The sequence below is a fragment of the Peromyscus eremicus genome, unplaced genomic scaffold, assembly GCF_949786415.1.
Source record: "Peromyscus eremicus unplaced genomic scaffold, PerEre_H2_v1 PerEre#2#unplaced_618, whole genome shotgun sequence".
NCBI lineage: Eukaryota > Metazoa > Chordata > Mammalia > Rodentia > Cricetidae > Peromyscus > Peromyscus eremicus.
In genome coordinates this window covers 66,822-86,769 of record NW_026734854.1, presented here as the reverse complement: position 1 = coordinate 86,769, position 19,948 = coordinate 66,822, and the positions used below count along the sequence as shown (strand labels likewise).

The following is a 19,948-nucleotide window of genomic DNA, read 5'->3' as shown; positions in this document are numbered from 1 at the left end:
ACCACATGACCTCCTCGTCACTGCCTGTCTATGCAGACCTCTAGGTCTCTATGGTTGGAATTGAGATTAAAGGCGTGTGTCTCCATGCTGGTTGTATCCTTGAACACACAGAGGTCTGCCTGTCATGTGATCAGGATTAAAGGTGTGTGCCACCACCACCCAGCTTCTGCTATGGCTTGCTATGAGCTCTGACCCCCAGGTAATTTTGTTTATTAACATACAAATAAAATCACATTTCAGTACAAATATCACCATAGCTCCTGTAGTCATTACCCCTATCTTAGCCAGAATTAATAAAGGTTGTACAGATGGTCAATGAGGATGTCACCTAGAAAATGATGTGTACAGGCACTGTTTATTATATTACCAATGCACCTGGCTACTGTTCTTGTCTGTTTGTGATGAGGACATATCCAGGCCTGGCTAGTGGAAGGGAAGTTCCTATTCATCCCAACCATCATGTGACAACTTGGCTTTGAATGACTTTGAATCTGAGCATCTCTAGAAAATATGGAAGCCTTGTTCACCTCTCAGTGTGGTCCACTAACCAGAGAATCACTAACTGAGAGGCACTAGGCAGGTTGAAAATATTGGAGGAAGACCATATATTTCTGCTAAGCTAGGGCCCTTCTTAGCTTCTTATGTAAACAGTGAAGGTAAACAGTGAAAATAAATACATTCTCTACTGTTAGTTACACGAGTAACCAACATAATCTCATGCTACCTGAGTTCACTCATGTTGCTCACTCTTCTGCCATTTAACAGACACCACAGAGAAATTCTGTAATGCAAGTTGTGTGTGTGTGTGTGTGTGTGTGTGTGTGTGTGTGTGTGTGTGTAGGGAAAACATTTACTTTGTAGTTGGCCATCATGAAGTACAGTACAGTGGCATTTAAAATAACCCAGACTCTAGTCTTGGACTTAGATGAGCTGACTTGCCTAGACAGCAGCTGTTGGATGTCACAGTATGATGAGTTCACAATGAACGTTCTATGACACGCTGCTGACATGTACTTAGATATGTTCATGCCTCAGTGCAGAGTGCCAGTATACTCTGAGGTTTGACTCATTGTAAACGTTTATAAATACAACGATAATTGTTTGGAGTTCGTAAAATGGGGAACTGCTGTAACAGTCCAGGTATGACATTACTAACCATTGAATACTTCTTCAATTAGACTGGTTAATGTTTCTCAAAATATCTTTAAATATTTATAACTTCTGTGTTGTTAGAATTATTTTTATCATGTATAATGTATGTTCTATTCTCTATGAAATACTTTGTAATGCAGTCCAGAGAAGGCTAGCTCCCCAGAACTGCTCCAGGGTTGTGAATAGAAGACCTCTTTCAGAGCTGTAGCTGTCTTCATGAATTGTTCAAAACCTAAATATAGAGATGTTCATATTTGTGAAGAACTGTTAATTAAGGTTGTATGTTTTCAATGATCTTATAATACTAGACATTTTAATATGTAATGTTAATCCATCAAGAATTCTGGGGCTCATTTCATTAAACAGGTATACACTGACCATGGTAAAGCAGCTAGAATACTCTAGTGAACAATGCTGGCTATTTTTAGGCATGGACATTTGATTGATTGTATACTTAGGACAACATAGGAATCATTTAAAAATCTACACCTCTTTTCAATAGAGATTGGTAAATTTGAAATGTAGGTCTTTAGGACTAGCAGTCATATGCCATTGAAGAACAGTGACCTGGGAATTTAAAATTCAGGACTTTGGATAGCAGGATATTTTACAATAACTAACCTTCCCAAGTGTTGACACTGCTTGGATTATATTCATTAAATGACTCAGCAACAGCATAGACACATGTTCTTCTTTATTGACTATGTGAATTCCCAGGGTGGAATAAACACACACACACACACACACACACACACACACACACACACACACAGAGAGAGAGAGAGAGAGAGAGAGAGAGAGAGAGAGAGAGAGAGAGAGAGAGAGAGAGAATATGCTCTTAGGTAGAAGAGCCAAGATGTGAACCCAGACATATTGCCCACTATCCTGAGTCTCTAAAATGTTACTTTATTCACCAAACAAGATGTTCTATCATCTAAGTACATGTCAGGATATCTGCAAGTCTGTAGAAGTCCTAGGTACTATCTACTTTATGACATAGCCCAGGATAGGTATTGTTACATCAGTGTCACATTTCATCCTAGTCATTATAAGGAAGTACCAGTACTTCTCATCAGTTCACAGATACTTAGGGTTGGGACACTCACCTTCACACCTGGCCTAAAGACAATTACAAATGGGGAGATCTTTGATTGATGTCTAATGGCAATACAAATGTGGCTCTTACAAGTACAGAGACCTTGTGAGCTATACACCCTGAAATAGTGACACATAAGTACCAAGAATATCTACCCAGTTTTAAGAGTACGCATCAACCTTGAAGCAACTCTCATGTAGAACTGTGTTAAAGGACTTGAATGGTCAACAGGATCCAGACAGTCATTCTTCCCCATCACTGCTGGTTTTAAATTGGATGCCACAAAACGCATGAATACAAAGGTTCATAGAATAGTAAGAAAAGACTAGAAGGAGAAACAAGACACAATATGCTTATTATTGCTTTCCACTCTTCAATAAATTATTGTTGTATGTCAAAGGATGAAGGATCAATACAGTTACACCATATGCCTCATACTAAATTCACTTCCCCAGTAAAATGTATATGTTATCAAGGCTAAAATTCTATGTTCTTTGTGGTGAATGCAGAATCAGAATGTATCAATTGATGGAGGTTGAAATATGTTTGTGAGATATGCTGAAGGGATTGTTAGTTCTCTGGGTTTCAAAACGATCTTAGGAATCGATGGTGATTTGTTGTTTAATTGTGAGATTTATTTTAATGGAGAGAGTGAGATGGCTCAGTAAGTATCAGTGCTTGTCACCAGACCTGATGTTTTGATTCTATCCCCAGAATCCACCTAATGGAAGGAGAGACTTGGACACCAAAGGTTGTCCTCTGATGTGCTCCCTCCCAAACTGAATAAATGTATAAAAGTTTTTCAAAACATGTATTCCATAGTTACATATTGAAACATAGACTCTCACGTTGCTTTAGATTCCTATTCTCTAGAAAGCAGAAAAAAACCCTCTGTTTATTATTATTTTTTTAATCTTTGCCTATATTTGCCGTTAGGAAAAAGTCTAGTAGTCGCTTAACTAAGTCTAATCACATGTACTGACGCCATACACTTTTATCCATGTCAAGTAAAGATGCTTGGGTGGGTAAATGGTACCATGAACTGACAGTTATTTTTCTGTCCCTCTAGTTGAACCGGAATATCCAACTGTCACACCTTCCCCAACCGATGTACAAAAGTTCCCGAATTCCTTAGTGAAGGTAAACAGTTTCTTTCCTTTATGAAAGAGTGAAAAGCTGCTTTAATGATTATTCCCTTATGTTTTAGTGGCTATCACATTTGAAAAATAAAGTTGGTTAGGTTATCATGAGTGTTAAATAGTATATTTAGGAAGAGGGGGAAACAGAATTAGACCAGATTAGTGATTGGATAGAACATTCACACATGCTTATGTCAGGTATTGATTCTGAGTCAAGGGGACAGGATGTCTTTGGGAGAATGGTGTTCTGCTTTTGACAAAAGTATGTAAATTTCACTTGGAAGTTGATAGGCATATCATCCATGTAGACTTGAATATTCACGTAAGGGTCCCCTCCCTTTTTTTATGACTTCTAGAGCCTCTGGTTTAGGTTGAATTTGATTGTTTCCCAAAGATCAATGTTGTGGAAGCTTCATATGCCCCAGTATAGGGTGTCCAGGTGCTCAGAACTCTAAGTCATGGGATGCACGTACATTATTAGAGTGCCTCATAAAAGGGCATAGTAGTAATATAGTAATCATAATAATCAGTAGAATACAGGAAACTTAGATATTTTTGTACCACTCTAGAAATCACAACAGAGATGGGGCCATTTTTTTTTCTCAACACAGAAACACCAACTCATCCTAAGCCTATGAGGTCTTATAAGGGCTATTACAATTCGGAATACCTTAAATATCCTAAAACTATGGCATGTAGGACTGGGTCTCCTACAACCCAGACTTGCCTCAAACTACTGGTCTCCTGAGTGTCTACCACCCTAGTGCAGGAGCTACAGGTGTAGACCAGTATGCCTGATTCAAACAAACATGTGGAAGTGCACGTTATCCTCGGGGACCACTAAACCCTCGGCCTGGACTGGGGTGCGTGTGCGTGTGTGTGTGCGCGTGTGTGTGAGTGTGTGTGCGTGTGTGTGTGTGTGCGCGCGTGCACACGGGTAAGGGGGTCCTACCCAACTCACGGATACACCCTCCCTCAGATCTTGGCCTCAAGAGGAGGCCGGACAGGGCCTGTTTGGGGCTCTCCTTGAAGAGAGGGGGACATTTTCCAGTCAGAATTTACGTCCTCCTCCAACACCCCCCCCCCCCCCCACCCCCTGGCCTAACACACCAGCCACGGGGCCATTTGGGGTCAACAATATTTCTCTTTCTGGAAGCCCCTGCAACACCATGTGCAAACGGAGCCCTCAAGTTAACCTGGCCCCCCTCAGCTGCCGCCTGGAGAGAAAAGAGACCCCACGCAGCGACGCCCTGCACTTCCAGCTTGTGAAAAACCGCGGGAAGCCAGTGCGTGGGCGTGGCAATCCGTGCAGGCATGGCCATCCCGGAGCACCCATGCTACTGACTGCGCAAGCGCAGAGGGTGGCCCGTGCGGGGAGGCCTCACAGAGTCACAGGGCGGCTGGAGTTTCTCTGCCTGGAAAGTCAGAAGCGGGGCCGGGGGGCGTTTGCTGGCGAGGCGCGCAGCCGGCACGGGCGTGGCGCTGCCCCTTTAGCTGTTCTGCCCAGCCCTGCCATGTCAGCCCCTGCTTGTCAGAAAACCAAGGCCTCGCTCTCCTTCCGCCTTGCCCGGTTCCTAGACGCTAGGTATTTCCTAAGATGCTGCTGGCATCCTGGACCGCGTGCCTGGAAGAGAATGACTCCCAAGGCATCAGAACAAGGTGTGGCCTTTCTGATCGGACGCCCTGGATCAGGCAGGGAATTTAGTCTCCAGGAGGCCGGTAGGAAGCTGAGGCCGCTTTTGAACTAACACCCTCCAAAGCAAACCACAGTGCGGGAGAGCCAGGTGGCGGCAGTTGTTGAGGAGAGCAAAAGAGCACGTGGTGTTGGTTTTCACCAGTGTTGGTTTTTATGTGGCGGCACAATGTCATTCATTAAGCGGCACTGTTACCGTGTGAGGAAAGGTTCCAGGCACCACAAAACCCACTATCAGAGTTTATTAGGGAAGGAGGGACAGGAGAGAATGTGCCTAGGCCTATGGAAGACTTGGGGGGAGGGGAAGGGAGAAGAGGGAAGGAGTCTGTGACTAGCTTTTTATGGATTCCCCTGCCCATGCGCATATGTAGCTATGCCACGCATACGCATAGATTGCCTAATGCAGCGCATGGATTACATAAGACGTAAAGCCTTGGAATGACTAATCATTTTGGCAGTGCATGCTCGGTCATGTAGCTGGGGAGTGGGGGAGGAGGGAGTGGCCAGTGACCAGGAATTCCAACACATGGGCCACAGAGGGACTCTACAAAGGAAGCCGGTGGTATGACAACCTGAGCTCTGAGCTTCAAGCCTCCTGTGTGGAAAAACTGGGAGTTCTTGGCTCTGTGACTTTGGGCAAACTTACCCTTTCTGTGTCTACATTGCCTTCCTCAATAAAGTAGCAATAACAATATTTACTTAATTGCCTTAAAATATTAAAAGATATTAATCTGTCCTGTCACATAGTAAGTGCTCAATAAAGGTTAATTCTTGTTTCAAACAAACAAACAAACAAACAAACAAATCATAGTAATCAGATATGGAGTTGCTCTGTCATGTCGTGATATACCTTAGCTGACCATCAGTGGAGGCTAAACACATAGGGATACCTGATGTGGCCTCTAGTCAGCAAAAGTGAAAAACAGACTAGTGTTTGTCACAAAGGAGACGTCCTGAGGTATTCTGTCAGTATCATATAACATACTAATCCAGAATCTTCCACCCAAGGGCTTGGCAATCCTTGGTGTAATAATGCCCAGCAAACAGGTGAACCAAAGTGTTGTGCAAACAGAACTCACCATAATCTGAGTCTCAAAGTGTTTTCTTTACTGTATGTTGCAGGTGGAACCTGGAATACACAGACACGGTATGTATTCTGGAGTCACTGAAGACATGTTTTAGATGTGAATTATGTGAATACTGGTTGTCTTTTGTCTAGTGTACCACAGTAAGCAAAAACACATTCATCAATTGACAGTTGGGAGTTCGATTTAAAAAAAAAAAAGTGATACCTCAAGTAAGAAACCATACTTATGTGTCTACAGTTGCTACATCTAGCTGTGACCTCTTTAGTTTGGGATTTTGTGCACTAGGCTATGTTTAAACTTCTTTTATCTAGACAGATGTCCATGTCACTGAACCCAATTTTCAGGGAAACTGTTGTGAAAAAAAAATTAAGGACTTGAGCCACTGTGTCAGCTGGCCATGAGTCAACCATGGAGGATCTAGCACAGGCTCCATTCTTGTTCTGGGAGACTTTTTTTTAAAACTTTTTTTAAATTGTATTTTGTTTACTCCATCTATGTTGATTGAGTAAACAAAATATATTTTTTTTTTAGGAGTGGGGGAGGAGAACATAGGGAAATGGGAGGGTCAAGCTGGAACAGGGACAGAGTGGGAGGGCAGGAAGGAAGATACCATGATAGATGAGGACATCATGGGAATAGGAAGAGGCAGAGGGCTGGGGAGGCTCTCAGGAATCCACAAGGTTGACCCCACCTTGGTCTGCTGGCAGTGGTCCAGAGGGTGCCTGGACCGGTCTACTCTGGTGACCAGCCTAGCAAATAACCTAGCTGTCATCATAGAGCCTTTGTCCAGTGAGAGATGGAGGCAGATACAGAGATCCACGGCCAGGCACCAGGCTAAGTTCTGGGAATCCAATAGATGAGAGAAAGCAGAGATACTGCAGGCGAGGGACGTCGAGATCATGATGGGAGGACGTTCAGAGATGACCGGCCACACTAGTGGAAGCCCATGAACTGTGGACTGGTGGCTGTGGAGCCTCCATGGGACTGGACTAGGCCCTCTGGACATGGAAGACGGTTGTTTGGCTTGAACTGTTTGGGGGGCACCCAGGCAGGGGGATCGGGATCTGTCCCTGGTCTATGGGCAGGTTTCTGGGAATCCGGGGCCTGTGGTGTGACATCTTGCACAGCCTTGGTGCAGTGGGAAGGGGCTTGGACCTGCCTAGTCTCAGTGAGCTGGGCTCTGCTGACTCCCCATGGGAGACCTTGATTTGGGGAATGTGGGGATGTGGAGTGGCTTGGGAAAGAGGGCTGGGGATGGGAGGAGGGAAGAGTGGGGGTCTGTGGATAGCATGAGGAGTGAGTAGAAAATTTCTTAATAAAGAAAAATAAAATTTAAAAAAAGTTGTAACTGGAAATGAGCCTTTGGGGATGAATGTCAGCTGGTTTCTATTAAAATTGTAAATTTCTTGAGAAAAAATAGTATTCATAATTTATCTAAACAATGTGTTTAAAGCTCACCACAGCCATATGTAGTGGGTTGATTTGTGTTTTCCTAAACAGATGAATAAACCAATGCCCAGAATAAGTGATGAGGATCTTTACATATGCAGTGCATCAAGTGCATTTAATATCCTGCCTGCACACATTAGCAAGTATGGAAGAAAACAGCCCATGTTGTGGTGTAGATCACAGATTCTATGCTTACCACTACATTGAGTCAGGATGGATGTGTGTGAACTGGGTGTGTGCTAGACTTGGTTGGCTCCTTCCAGTAAAACCTGAAAAGCTTTAAGGTGTTTAACAATATTAGTATGGACACAAAAAGCAACACAATCTAGGCACAGTGTCCACTAAGAACTCCAGTCTCCACCTGGATGTTGATCTGTGAGGTCTGACTTTTTGAACAATATAGTGGGTTTTTTTTTTTTTGTTTTGGTTTTTGCTTTTTTTTTTTTTTTTTTAAAGACAGGATCTCATTATGTATCCATGGCTCTCCTGGAACTAGCTACATATATACCCTTCTGACTTGGCTATCACACAGTTCTGCCTGCCTGTGCCTACAGAGAACTGTTATAAAAGGAGTTCACTACCACACTCAGTGAGACTATGTATTTAAAAATGGGGTGCACTCTATTATGCTCCAGGAGTTTTCTTCTCAGTGGTGATTGGTCCTCATGTTTTCAGTGTGACCACTCAGATATCTATATCTATATATTCAGCAGTGAACGGCATATGGCTAAGTAACATCATTTCAAAAGTATTTTATGCACAGTGTGTTTACACTTTCAGTACTTTGTTATATGGTAGTTTGTTTAAGTTAGTTTAAGAAAAGCTAGTATGCTAATATGGGCTGGAGCTTGTGGCCCAGTTGCCTCAGTGTATGATTAGCATAACCACGGAGTTTGCTAATTAAACGCAGAGTTTGACTCCTAATTCTGCTCAAAATGTGCCCAGGATGTCTCAATCTTATTAGTCCTTGTCCTTGAGAAGTGAAAGAAGGAGAGACATAAGTTCATTATTTGCTGTAGAAATTTCAGGCTAGACTAGAATACAGATCTGTTCTGGAAAAAGAAAACTGCATGAAAAGGCATGAAGAGGGATAGTACGTTCTCGATGCTCCTGTAGTCATTACCCCTATCTTAGCCAGAATTAATAAAGGCTGTACAGATGGTCAATGAGGATGTCACCTAGAAAATGATGTGTACAGGCACTGTTTATTATATTACCAATGTTCTTGTCAATTCGTGATGAGGACATATCCAGGCCTGTCTAGTGGAAGGGAAGTTCCTATTCATCCCAACCATCATCTGACAACTTGGCTCTGAGTGACTTTGAATCTAAGCATCTCTACCAAATATGGAAGCCTTGTTCACCTCTCAGTGTGGTCCACTAACCAGAGAATCACTAACTGAGAGGCACTAGGCAGGTTGAAAATATTGGAGGAAGATCATATATTTCTGCTAAGCTAGGGCCCTTCTATAGTTTCTCATGTAAACAGTGAAGGTAAACAGTGAAAATAAATACATTCTCTACTGTTGGTTGCACGAGTAACCAACACAATCTCATGCTACCTGGATTCATTTAAATGTAGCTAACTGTTCTGCCAATAACAGATACCACAGAGTAATTTGGTATTATATGTACATTTATTTGAGGGCAAGTTTTGTGTGTGTGTGTGTGTGTGTGTGTGTGTGTGTGTGTGTGTGTGTGTGCGTACATGCATGTATGCATGCATGTGTGTGTATTTGGATGGATATACATGTATATGTATGTATATATATATGTATATTCATATGTTTTGCACTGAGAAGTTTCACAGTATATAGCATCCTAGTAAACACTACTCAGAAAGGAGGGAGTTTATAAAGTTTACCATATTTATGGGACTCCAAGAAAGACATGGACACTGTTTATCAGGTAAAAGCAAACTTAACACAGTCATGTTGCTATTCTTTTAACAACATCACATTGACATGAGTTTAGGACTTGCCTACACCACCAATGCAATTCATGCAGGAGTGTGCAGTGCACTCAGTGATCCTCCTGAAACACCACCGTGACTCTGATGACTGTGCCTGGAGAATGGGCATGACATGGAGTTAACTGAAACAGACTGGTTTCCTCTATTTTCTACCATGAAACTGACGTACTGTCTCTGCTGTTAAATCATTTCCAGATTCCAATGTCTTGGAAGAGAACCATCAACAGCACATGGTTGCTCCTGAGAATGCTGAAATACTGCAAGTCCAGGCAGACACTTCTGTAGATGTATCAGAAAGTGAAGCAGAAGGTACGGTTGAAATGCATTAATCTCATTGGGTGACATACGGTAGTTGTAAATCATTATTGTATGATAGGAGGGAAAGATGATGACCTTAGCATTAGTTTCCTATGTAGATAATGTTGACTTGTATAGTTCCTCAGTTGAAATTCAACCACATGATTTAAGAATGAAATGTAAATTCACCTTTTGCAAACATTGAGTAACAAGAAACAGAGGAAAGGTGAGCTCAATCTTTTCTCTGTCACCGTCCCTTCACCTGGTGTAGACAGGAATAGGTGAGGCAATGTCTCTGTTACTTTCTCCCAGACACCTGCAGTGTGATGAACTGAATGTAAACAAGCTCAAGATTGACATGGTTATTGTCAAAACTGTCAAGAGTTAGCACAAAATTTCATACAGTTAACAGCATTTCTGGTGTGACCAAAGGGGATTCGGTCCCTGGAGTAGTGTGTCACACCCTGTGCTTATGGGAAAGAACAGAGACAAGGTCATGGAAGGAGGTTTCTGTGTTCTTCCTTTTCAAAGGCATCATGGTAGTCTTGTCAGGTATAATATTCTTGCGTTCATCTCTGTCATTTGAAGGCAGTCTTTCAACACTTAGTGCTCATCAGCATTTATCACTACCAAGTGTCCAAGCCTGTCACTGTGCTTAGTAGTTCTCCATGGAATTTGTGCATAAGGTACTTTCCCTGTTTGTGTGATGAAATACTATGACCCAAACATGCCAAAGGAGAAGTGCTTGTCTTCCTATGATACCATGAGTATGGTGTGCATATTTGCTGAGCAACCATAGATACAGGAGCCTGAGGCAGAGGTGCAGAGGTCCAGTGCAACAGAAATAGAGAAAAGGAGTGTTTCTTTATGCTCAGCTCACCTTCTCCTTCTACAGTCATGGATCTCAGTCCCAGGAATAATGCACTAACAGCTGAACCATTTGCTACCTCAGTTAACCTTGTCAAGATAATGCCATGCAGGCATCACCAGAGTCCTGACCTTATCAGATGACTACTGATATTTGCCATCACAATGCCCACAAACAGTTTGGAGTTTCAGTCTACGATAAAGCCAGTCTCTCTGGTGAGGGACAACTTGCTCCTGTGCATTCAAATGTACGTATAAATTTCTTACCAAGTGGTCCTGGTGATACAGAATAAGCAGATCCTGTCCGTGGTTCCCCTGGGACATTTGTAGTAGTGCCTTCTTGGTCTTCTGTTGATCATTTAGGCCATCTTTAAAGGACAACCAAAGGTTAGACAGCCAAATAGCTAGCAGGCTTCTCCAGTACCGCCTCATTGCAACACTGGCTATGTCCTGACAAGTAAAGACCTCATATGTGTCTTTAACTTTTACCAGTCTATGTTCCTTGACTTTAAGTGTCATGCTAGGTGATTTCAGTCAAGGGAGGTTTCAGGTTGATATCTATCATGGAACCTTTGACTTAATGGATGAGAAAGGGTCTGCCCTTTGGGTGATCTTTCTTGCTTTTAGAGGCATCCTTGCTTCAGCCTCCAATATGCAGAGACTGAGTTTGTGAGTTTCCCTAAAATACTGCCCATGTTCCTCATAATATAGGATATAGACCCAAGGGGATCAGCTCTCCAGACACCTATAGGAGGTGTCTGTCCCCTATGCTGTCAGTACTCGAATCTCTCACTCTTGGCCTGGTCTGACTTGTCTCTTCTTTCCTGGGGACATGAGCTTATGCTCTAAGGAGTCTCTCTTCTCTAAGTGGCCTTACTTTTTCTACTTCAGTAGACTCACAGCCCAGGCCCATCCGAACTACGTCTGCTTCTCTTGGATTCTCTCATTCTGCAGCTTTTTTTTTTAAACTTCCTACTGTGCACTATATCTGTAGGTTCAATGCATACTGTCCTCTTCTGACCTGTGTGTGGCAGAGAGACAGGATTCTACTTCTAGCCCCCCAACTTTCAATTTCCATTCGTGTTACGCCTTGCTGACCTCTCTCTCTCTCTCTCTCCAGCCACTTCTCTTTCATTATTGGCATGTTTCTTGGTCTGGAAAACCTTGGAGGCCTATATGGTCCATTTTTCCAGTTACTTTATTGGTTATTTTGTATACTGGAACACATTTTTCAGGCAATGTGGACTAATTCCCACACTGTTCTCATCTTGTCCTGGGTGTTCTAGGTCTTTCTGTAATCATTTATTGTCTCACAAAGCTCATGAGAGTGAAAAGATCAGTGGAGAGAACAGAAAAGAACCCTTTTCAGAAATATATGTCTGGAAAGTTAGTTGACTCTCTAGAAAGGGTATGGATCAGACCTTTATTACATGTACATAGGTAAAAGTCTGGTGGCCAGCTGAGGTTGATGAGAGCAGCAGTTATCCTGTGCTTAAATCATCTCAGAGACTGATTGAACTCTGTGATTATTATCATAAGGTTAGCTTTCTGTGGTTGGTGCATAGCAGTAAAAGCACTTGTTGTAAAGACTGAGATCAATACTTTGAACCTGGAACCTACATGTTTGACTGAGAGAACCAGGTACAGAAGGTTCACTTCTGCTAGAGCACTGCCAGCTGTTGAGCCCCCCAAATATAATAAATGTAAAAATAAATTTTTGAAACATTTATTTAATCTTTACATGATATAACTATTCTTTTACACTGCTTTAGATTCAGATTCCCTAGAAAGAAAAATATATCTGTTCCTCATTTCTCTCCAGACATGCACAGGGCCTTAATTTGTCTTCCTGGAAGACAGTCCAGCAACAACCCAACCATATTTTCCATTAGATTTAGTTGCCATGGAAGAATCCTCTTGTACACGGTAAAGATTTGTCACTTGAATTGATTTAATAAAAGGATAATTGGCCAGTAGCCAGGCAGGGTGACCAAACTAAGATTGCTGCAAAGAGCAAGGGCAAAGTCAGGAGTCCCAAGCGAGACCCAGAGGAAGCAAGATGAGAATGCTGTATGGAGAAAGGTACCAAGCCACGTGGCTGCCTATAGATAAGAATTATGGGTTAATAAAAGTGAAAGAGCAAGTTATTAATAAGCCTAAGCTACCAGCCAAGCATTTGTAAATAATATTAAGCCTCTGAGTCAATTATTTCAAAAACAATGGCTGAATATTTGGGTGTTGCTGATGGAATAGAAAAGGCTGATTACAATTAATCCCATGTACTAAGTCCATGCAGTTTTATCCACATCAATCAAAAATTCCCTGTAAATAATAATAAGTCCTGTGAGCTGAGAGTCGCTTTCTTTCCCCTAGTGTACCCTGAAACTTCTACCAGTGCCAATTCACCACACAGCAATCAAAACCTACCAACGAAGACGGTGAAGGTAAGAGGCCTTCCCTTGCCTGAGGTAGAAAGGTTACCTCAGTGGTCCCCTTGTGTTTCAGTGGGTATCACATTTCATTCATTAAACTTATCTGAGTCATCACGGACATTAGAGAGTTTATTTAGGAAGAGGAGGGAATGGAACTGTACCAACTTGGTCTTGATCAAGACAGCACACATCACAATGTGGCACAACTTTGTGTCCTGCTTTATGAGTGATCCCATCAAGGTGGGTGCCTCTAGTTTACACCAGTCCTCATGGTTGAAAGATCCTCTGAACATCCTCAAGCTGGACACACTAAGCTTCCAACAATATACTCAAGTTCTTTGTAAACCATAGTCTAGAAACAGAAAATACCTTAGTGAAACATAAAAGTTTTTATAGATGGTATGTGATATAGGTTTTGCAACCCTCTATAGGCCAGATAGGTTTACCTGATCTGCCACTGAATAAGAAAAAGTATGCCCACTACTAGTTTGTATCACAAAGGACAGAGTCCCAGATCTCTGTGACATCATCAAATAATGTACCCATTAATATAGTCTCTTTGTTACTGCTCTTCTCTGTCCTGATTTCAATCACTCGATGTTAAGGTGAAAAAGGCTTTGTAGACATTACTCAGCATGATCATGGCATTAAATATTTTCTTTCCTATTGATTGCAGGTGAAGTCTAAGAAACGCAGACGTGGTATGTATTATGGGATCACTTTCCTAAGACACACCTTAGGTGGGAATTGTGAAAACATTGGTTGTATTTTGTGTGATACACCACTGTGATGTGAGATACCGAATGATATGAGAATTGCTGTGTTAGATTTTTTTTTCTTAGTTTCTTTTAAAGGCAAGGGCCACACCAAGTAAGTAATCATGGATATGTCTATGGTCCTTGTGTTCAACAGTAATCCTTTGTTATTTGAGGGTATTGTACTTCAATTCTTGTTTAAATCTGTTTTTCCCCCAAAAGTAGGATGGCTTTTTCACAACCCAATTTCCAGTTACAGATATGTAAATTGAAAATCAGAATGCAGGTAAACTACAAAAATGTATTCAAACCTCATCTGAGATATGCAGGGTCAGTTACATGCTTGTGTTCCTTCATAAATGAGTTAAGCAGAACTCAAGAGGTAGTGATGAGGCTCCTTAGCTGTGCATCTTAAGAGCCACTTCCTACCTCATCAAGGGCACAATAATCCCCTTGGAGAGGTCTGCCTTCTTACATCTGCCTGCAGTAAGGCCAATAGATAGGGATTCCAAACACTGCAATGACTGCTGTCGTGGTTAGAAGTCCTAGGAAGTGTCATTCAGCATGCAGCAGACAGTCACTGCTTTGAAAGGTAGAGAAGCACAGTGCTTCTTTTAAGATGACAGATTCCCAAAATTAAATAAAGGACATGGGACAGTGGGATGGATATTTCTAAAATGGGTTTTGGATCTGGAGAGAAGCATGAACAAATTGGACAACAGAAGCATGGGCCCAAAGAGGAGCACAATTTAAGGACAATGTGCACTGAGAACTGCAATCACCAACTGGAGGTTGATGTGTACTACCTCATTCTCTGAGAACACAGTGCTTTTAGGGGCGGGGTGCAGGGACTGACAGTTTGTCCTTATCTATACTGGAACTACCTACTTATGTACCTACCATACTGGCCTAGAACTCACAGAGCTTCACCTTCTCTGCCTACAGAGAACTGTTATGAAAGTAGTGCACTCCATATCCAGTGGGAATACATCTTTAAATGTATTGATTGGGTACACTCTGCTCCATGTGTTTTTCCTCTCAGGGTTGGTCAGTCCCCATGATTTGATGGTGTACTCATTAGGTACATGTATTCAGCAGGGAAACACAACACTGTCACACTGCCATGAACTTAGGACTTGCCTACACCACCAATGCAGTGCATGCAGGAGTGTGCAGTGCACTCAGTGATCCTCCTGAAACATCACGGTGACTCTGATGACGGTGCCTGGAGAAAGGGCATGACATGGAGTGTACTAAAACAGACTGGTTTCCTCTATATTCTGCCATGAAACTGACATAACTATCTCTGCTGTTAATGCATTCTAGTTTCCAAAATTCAAAGGAGACTGCTTTGGAGAGGGAATGTTTCTTCAACGGATGTTGAAGTACCTCAAGTCCAGCGTGGCACTTGTGCACATATGACACCAACTGAAGCAGAAGGTACTGTTGAAATGCATTAATCTCATTGGGTGACATCCGGTAGTTGTAAATCATTATTGCATGATAGGAGGGAAAGATGATGACCTTAGCATTAGTTTCCTATGTAGATAATGTTGACTTGTATAGTTCCTCAGTTGAAATTCAACCACACGATTTAAGAATGAAATGTAAATTCACCTTTTGCAAACATTAAGTAACAAGAAACAGAGGAAAGGTGAGCTCAATCTTGTCTCTGTCACCGTCCCTTCACCTGGTGTAGACAGGAATAGGTGAGGCAATGTCTCTGTTACTTTCTCCCAGACACCTGCAGTGTGATGAACTGAATGTAAACAAGCTCAAGATTGACATGGTTATTGTCAAAACTGTCAAGAGTTAGCACAAAATTTCATACAGTTAACAGCATTTCTGGTGTGACCAAAGGGGATGCGGTCCCTGGAGTAGTGTGTCACACCCTGTGCTTATGGGAAAGAACAGAGACAAGGTCATGGAAGGAGGTTTCTGTGTTCTTCCTTTTCAAAGGCATCATGGTAGTCTTGTCAGGTATAATATTCTTGCGTTCATCTCTGTCATTTGAAGGCAATCTTTCAACACTTAGTGCTCATCAGCATTTATCACTACCAAGTGTCCAAGCCTGTCACTGTGCTTAGTAGTTCTCCATGGAATTTGTGCATAAGGTACTTTCCCTGTTTGTGTGATGAAATACTATGACCCAAACATGCCAAAGGAGAAGTGCTTGTCTTCCCATGATACCATGAGTATGGTGTGCATATTTGCTGAGCAACCATAGATACAGGAGCCTGAGGGCAACAGAAATAGAGAAAAGGAGTGTTTCTTTATGTTCAGCTCACCTTCTCCTTCTATAGTCATGGATCAGTCCCAGGAATAATGCACTATCAGCTGATCCATTTGCTACCTCAGTTAACCTTGTCAAGATAATGCCATGCAGGCATCACCAGAGCCCTGACCTTATCAGTTGACTACTGATATTTGCCATCACAATGCCCACAAACAGTGGTGATCAGTTTGGGGTTTCAATCTATGATAAAGCCAGTCTCTGGTGAGGGACAACCTGCGCCTGGGCATTCAAATATACATTTGAAGCACTTACAAAATGGTCCTGGTGATAAAGAATGAGCAGATCCTGTTCCCGGCTCCCTTGGGACATTGGTAGTAGTGCCTGCTAGGTCCTCTGTGGACTATTTAGTCACTCCGTGTAGGACATCGCAGACTGCTAAGTAGTTAGCAGGTTTCTCTAGCAACACTAGCCTCCTTCTTACCTTAGCAATGTCCTGAAAGTAGAAGCCTCATGTGTGCTGTTAGCTCTAAGCAGTCTATGCTCCTTAACTTATCTGGCATTCTGTGTAATTTGAGTCAAGGAGGGTTATAGGGTGATGTCCTTCTTTGATCCTTTAAATTAATGGATGACATAGGGAGAAAGGATCTGCCCTCTGGGTGATCTTTGATGCTTTTAGAGGCACCCTTGCCTCAGCCTCCAATATGCAGAGACTGAGTTTGTGAGTTTCCCTAAAATACTGCCCATGTTCCTCAGAATAAAGTGTATGGAGAGGAGAGGATCAGCTCTCTATGCACCATACTGTGTGTCTGTTCCTTACGCTGTCAGTACTCGAGTCTCTCACTTTGGCATGGGCTGACTTGTCTCTTCTTTCCTGCAGACATGAGCTTATGTTCTAAGGAGTCTCTCTTCTCTAAGTGGCTTCCCTGTCACTTCTTCAGTAGGCTCACCGCCCAGGCTTATCAGAACTATGTCTGGTCCCCTAGGATTCTCTCATTCTGCAGATTTTTTTTGCTCTCTCTCATAGACTATAACTGTAGATTCAGTGTATAGTGCCTGCTTCTGAGCTGTGTGTGACAGAGAAACAGGATTCCTCTTCTAGTCCCTACCTTTCTGTCTCTCTTCTTATGATCTCCTGCCCCTATCCTTCCCCAGCCACTTCTCTTTCATAATTGCCACAGAAGCTTACGTGGTTCCTTCTTTGTGTTACCTTATTGTGGGTTCTCTGTACAGCAACACATCGTCCATGCAATGGGTCCTAAGTCCCAGACATGTCCTTGTTCTCAGTCCCGGGTGTTCTAGGTCTTTCTGTAATCACTAAATGTCAGTTTCTCACAAAGCTCATGAGACTGAAAAGTTCCTTGGCAGAGATTAGAAAAGAACCCTTTTAAGAAAAAAATGCCTGGAAAGGCAGTTGAGTCTCTAGTAAAGGTGTGGATCAGATCTGTACTACATGTACATAGGTAAAAGTCTGCAGGTGGCCACCTGAAGCTGAAGAGAGTAGCCATTGCCCTACACTGAAAATCATCTCAGGGGCTGATTGTACTCTGTGGTTTTTATCGTAAGATTTGTTTTAGCGGGCCAGTGAGAACTTAGCAGTAAAGGCACTTGCTGTAAAGACTGAGATCAATACTTTGAGCCTGGAACCTACATGGTTGACTGAGAGAACTACGTACAGAGGTTCACATCTGCTAGAGCACTGCCAGCTGTTGAGCCTCCCAAACAGAATAAGTATAAAAAGAAAATTTTGAATGATTCATTTCATCTTTACACCATATAATAGATTCTTTTACACTGCTTTAGATTACAATTCCCTGCAAACAAAAAAAAAATCTGCTCCTCATTTCTCTCCAAAGCTACTCTCTGTCTTTATTTGTCTTCCTGGAAGACAGTCCTGCAACAACCCAACCATATTGTTCATTAGTTTTAGTAAGATGTACCAAGTCCATTTGCTTTTACTCACATCAAGCAAAGATCCCCTGTAAATAATACTAAGTCCTGTGAGCTGAGAGTCGCTTTCTTTCCCCTAGTATACCCTGAAACTTCTACCAGTGCCAATTCACCACACAGCAATCAAAACCTACCAACGAGGACGGTGAAGGTAAGAGGTCTTCCCTTGCCTGAGGTAGAAAGGTTACCTCAGTGGTCCCCTTGTGTTTCAGTGGGTATCACATTTCATTCATTAAACTGATCTGAGTCATCACGGACATTAGAGAGTTTATTTAGGAAGAGGAGGGAATGGAACTGTACCAACTTGGTCTTGATCAAGACAGCACACATCACAATGTGGCACAACATTGTGTCCTGCTTTATGAGTGATCCCATCAAGGTGGGTGCCTCTAGTTTACACCAGTCCTCATGGTTGAAAGATCCTCTGAACATCCTCAAGCTGGACACACTAAGCTTCCAACCATATACTCAAGTTCTTTGTAAACCATAGTCTAGAAACAGAAAATACCTTAGTGAAACATAAAAGTTTTTATAGATGGTATGTGATATAGGTTTTGCAATCCTCTATAGGCCAGATAGGTTTACCTGATCTGCCATTGAATAAGAAAAAATATGCCAACTACTAGTTTGTATCACAAAGGACAGAGTCCCAGATCTCTGTGACATCATCAAATAATGTACCCATTAATATAGTCTCTTTGTTACTGCTCTTCTCTGTCCTGATTTCAATCACTCGATGTTAAGGGAAAAAAGGCTTTGTAGACATTACTCAGCATGATCATGGCATTAAATATTTTCTTTCCTATTGATTGCAGGCGACATCTAAAAAGCCCAGATGTGGTATGTATTATGGGATCACTTTCCTAAGACACACCTTAGGTGGGAATTGTGAAAACATTGGTTGTATTTTGTGTGATACACCACTGTGATGTGAGATACCGAACGATATGAGAATTGCTGTGTTAGATTTTTTTACTTAGTTTCTTTTAAAGGCAAGGGCCACACCAAGTAAGTAATCATGGATATGTCTATGGTCCTTGTGTTCAACAGTAATCCTTTGTTATTTGAGGGTATTGTACTTCAATTCTTGTTTAAATCTGTTTTTCCCCCAAAAGTAGGATGGCTTTTTCACAACCCAATTTCCAGTTACAGATATGTAAATTGAAAATCAGAATACAGGTAAACTACAAAAATGTATTCAAACCTCATCTGAGATCTGCAGGGTCAGTTACATGCTTGTGTTCCTTCATAAACCAGTTAAGCAGAACTCAAGAGGTAGTGATGAGGCTCCTTAGCTGTGCATCTTAAGAGCCACTTCTTACCTCATCAAGGGCACAATAATCCCCTTGGAGAGGTCTGCCTTCTTACATCTGCCTGCAGTAAGGCCAATAAATAGGGATTCCAAACACTGCAATGACTGCTGTCGTGGTTAGAAGTCCTAGGAAGTGTCATTCAGCATGCAGCAGACAGTCACTGCTTTGAAAGGTAGAGAAGCACAGTGCTTCTTTTAAGATGACAGAGTCCCAAAATTAAATAAAGGACATGGGACAGTGGGATGGATATTTCTAAAATGGGTTTTGGATCTGGAGAGAAGCATGAACAAATTGGACAACAGAAGCATGGGCCCAAAGAGGAGCACAATTTAAGGACAATATGCACTGAGAACTGCAATCACCAACTGGAGGCTCATGTGTAATTCCTCATTCTCTGAGAATACATTGCTTTTGGGGGCGGAGTGAAGGGACTCACAGTTTGTCCTTATCTATACTGGAACTACCTACTTATGTATCATACTGGCCTAGAACTCACAGAGCTTCACCTCCTC

General features: G+C 42.2%; 1 protein-coding gene across 1 annotated transcript in view; it reads left to right on the top strand.

Moving 5' to 3' along the window:
* The first annotated feature begins 849 nt into the window (after nt 1-849).
* LOC131901895 (peroxisomal bifunctional enzyme-like) overlaps nt 850-19,948 on the top strand; it is an 81,676-nt gene continuing 62,577 nt past the window's right edge. The window contains exons 1-9 of the mRNA XM_059252963.1: nt 850-1,140; nt 3,318-3,388; nt 6,203-6,227; nt 9,785-9,898; nt 13,127-13,197; nt 13,862-13,886; nt 15,267-15,380; nt 18,204-18,274; nt 18,939-18,963. Coding sequence (XP_059108946.1) covers nt 1,116-1,140; nt 3,318-3,388; nt 6,203-6,227; nt 9,785-9,898; nt 13,127-13,197; nt 13,862-13,886; nt 15,267-15,380; nt 18,204-18,274; nt 18,939-18,963 — 541 coding nt within the window. The 5' untranslated portion in view covers nt 850-1,115. The remainder of the gene's footprint in view (nt 1,141-3,317; nt 3,389-6,202; nt 6,228-9,784; nt 9,899-13,126; nt 13,198-13,861; nt 13,887-15,266; nt 15,381-18,203; nt 18,275-18,938; nt 18,964-19,948) is intronic.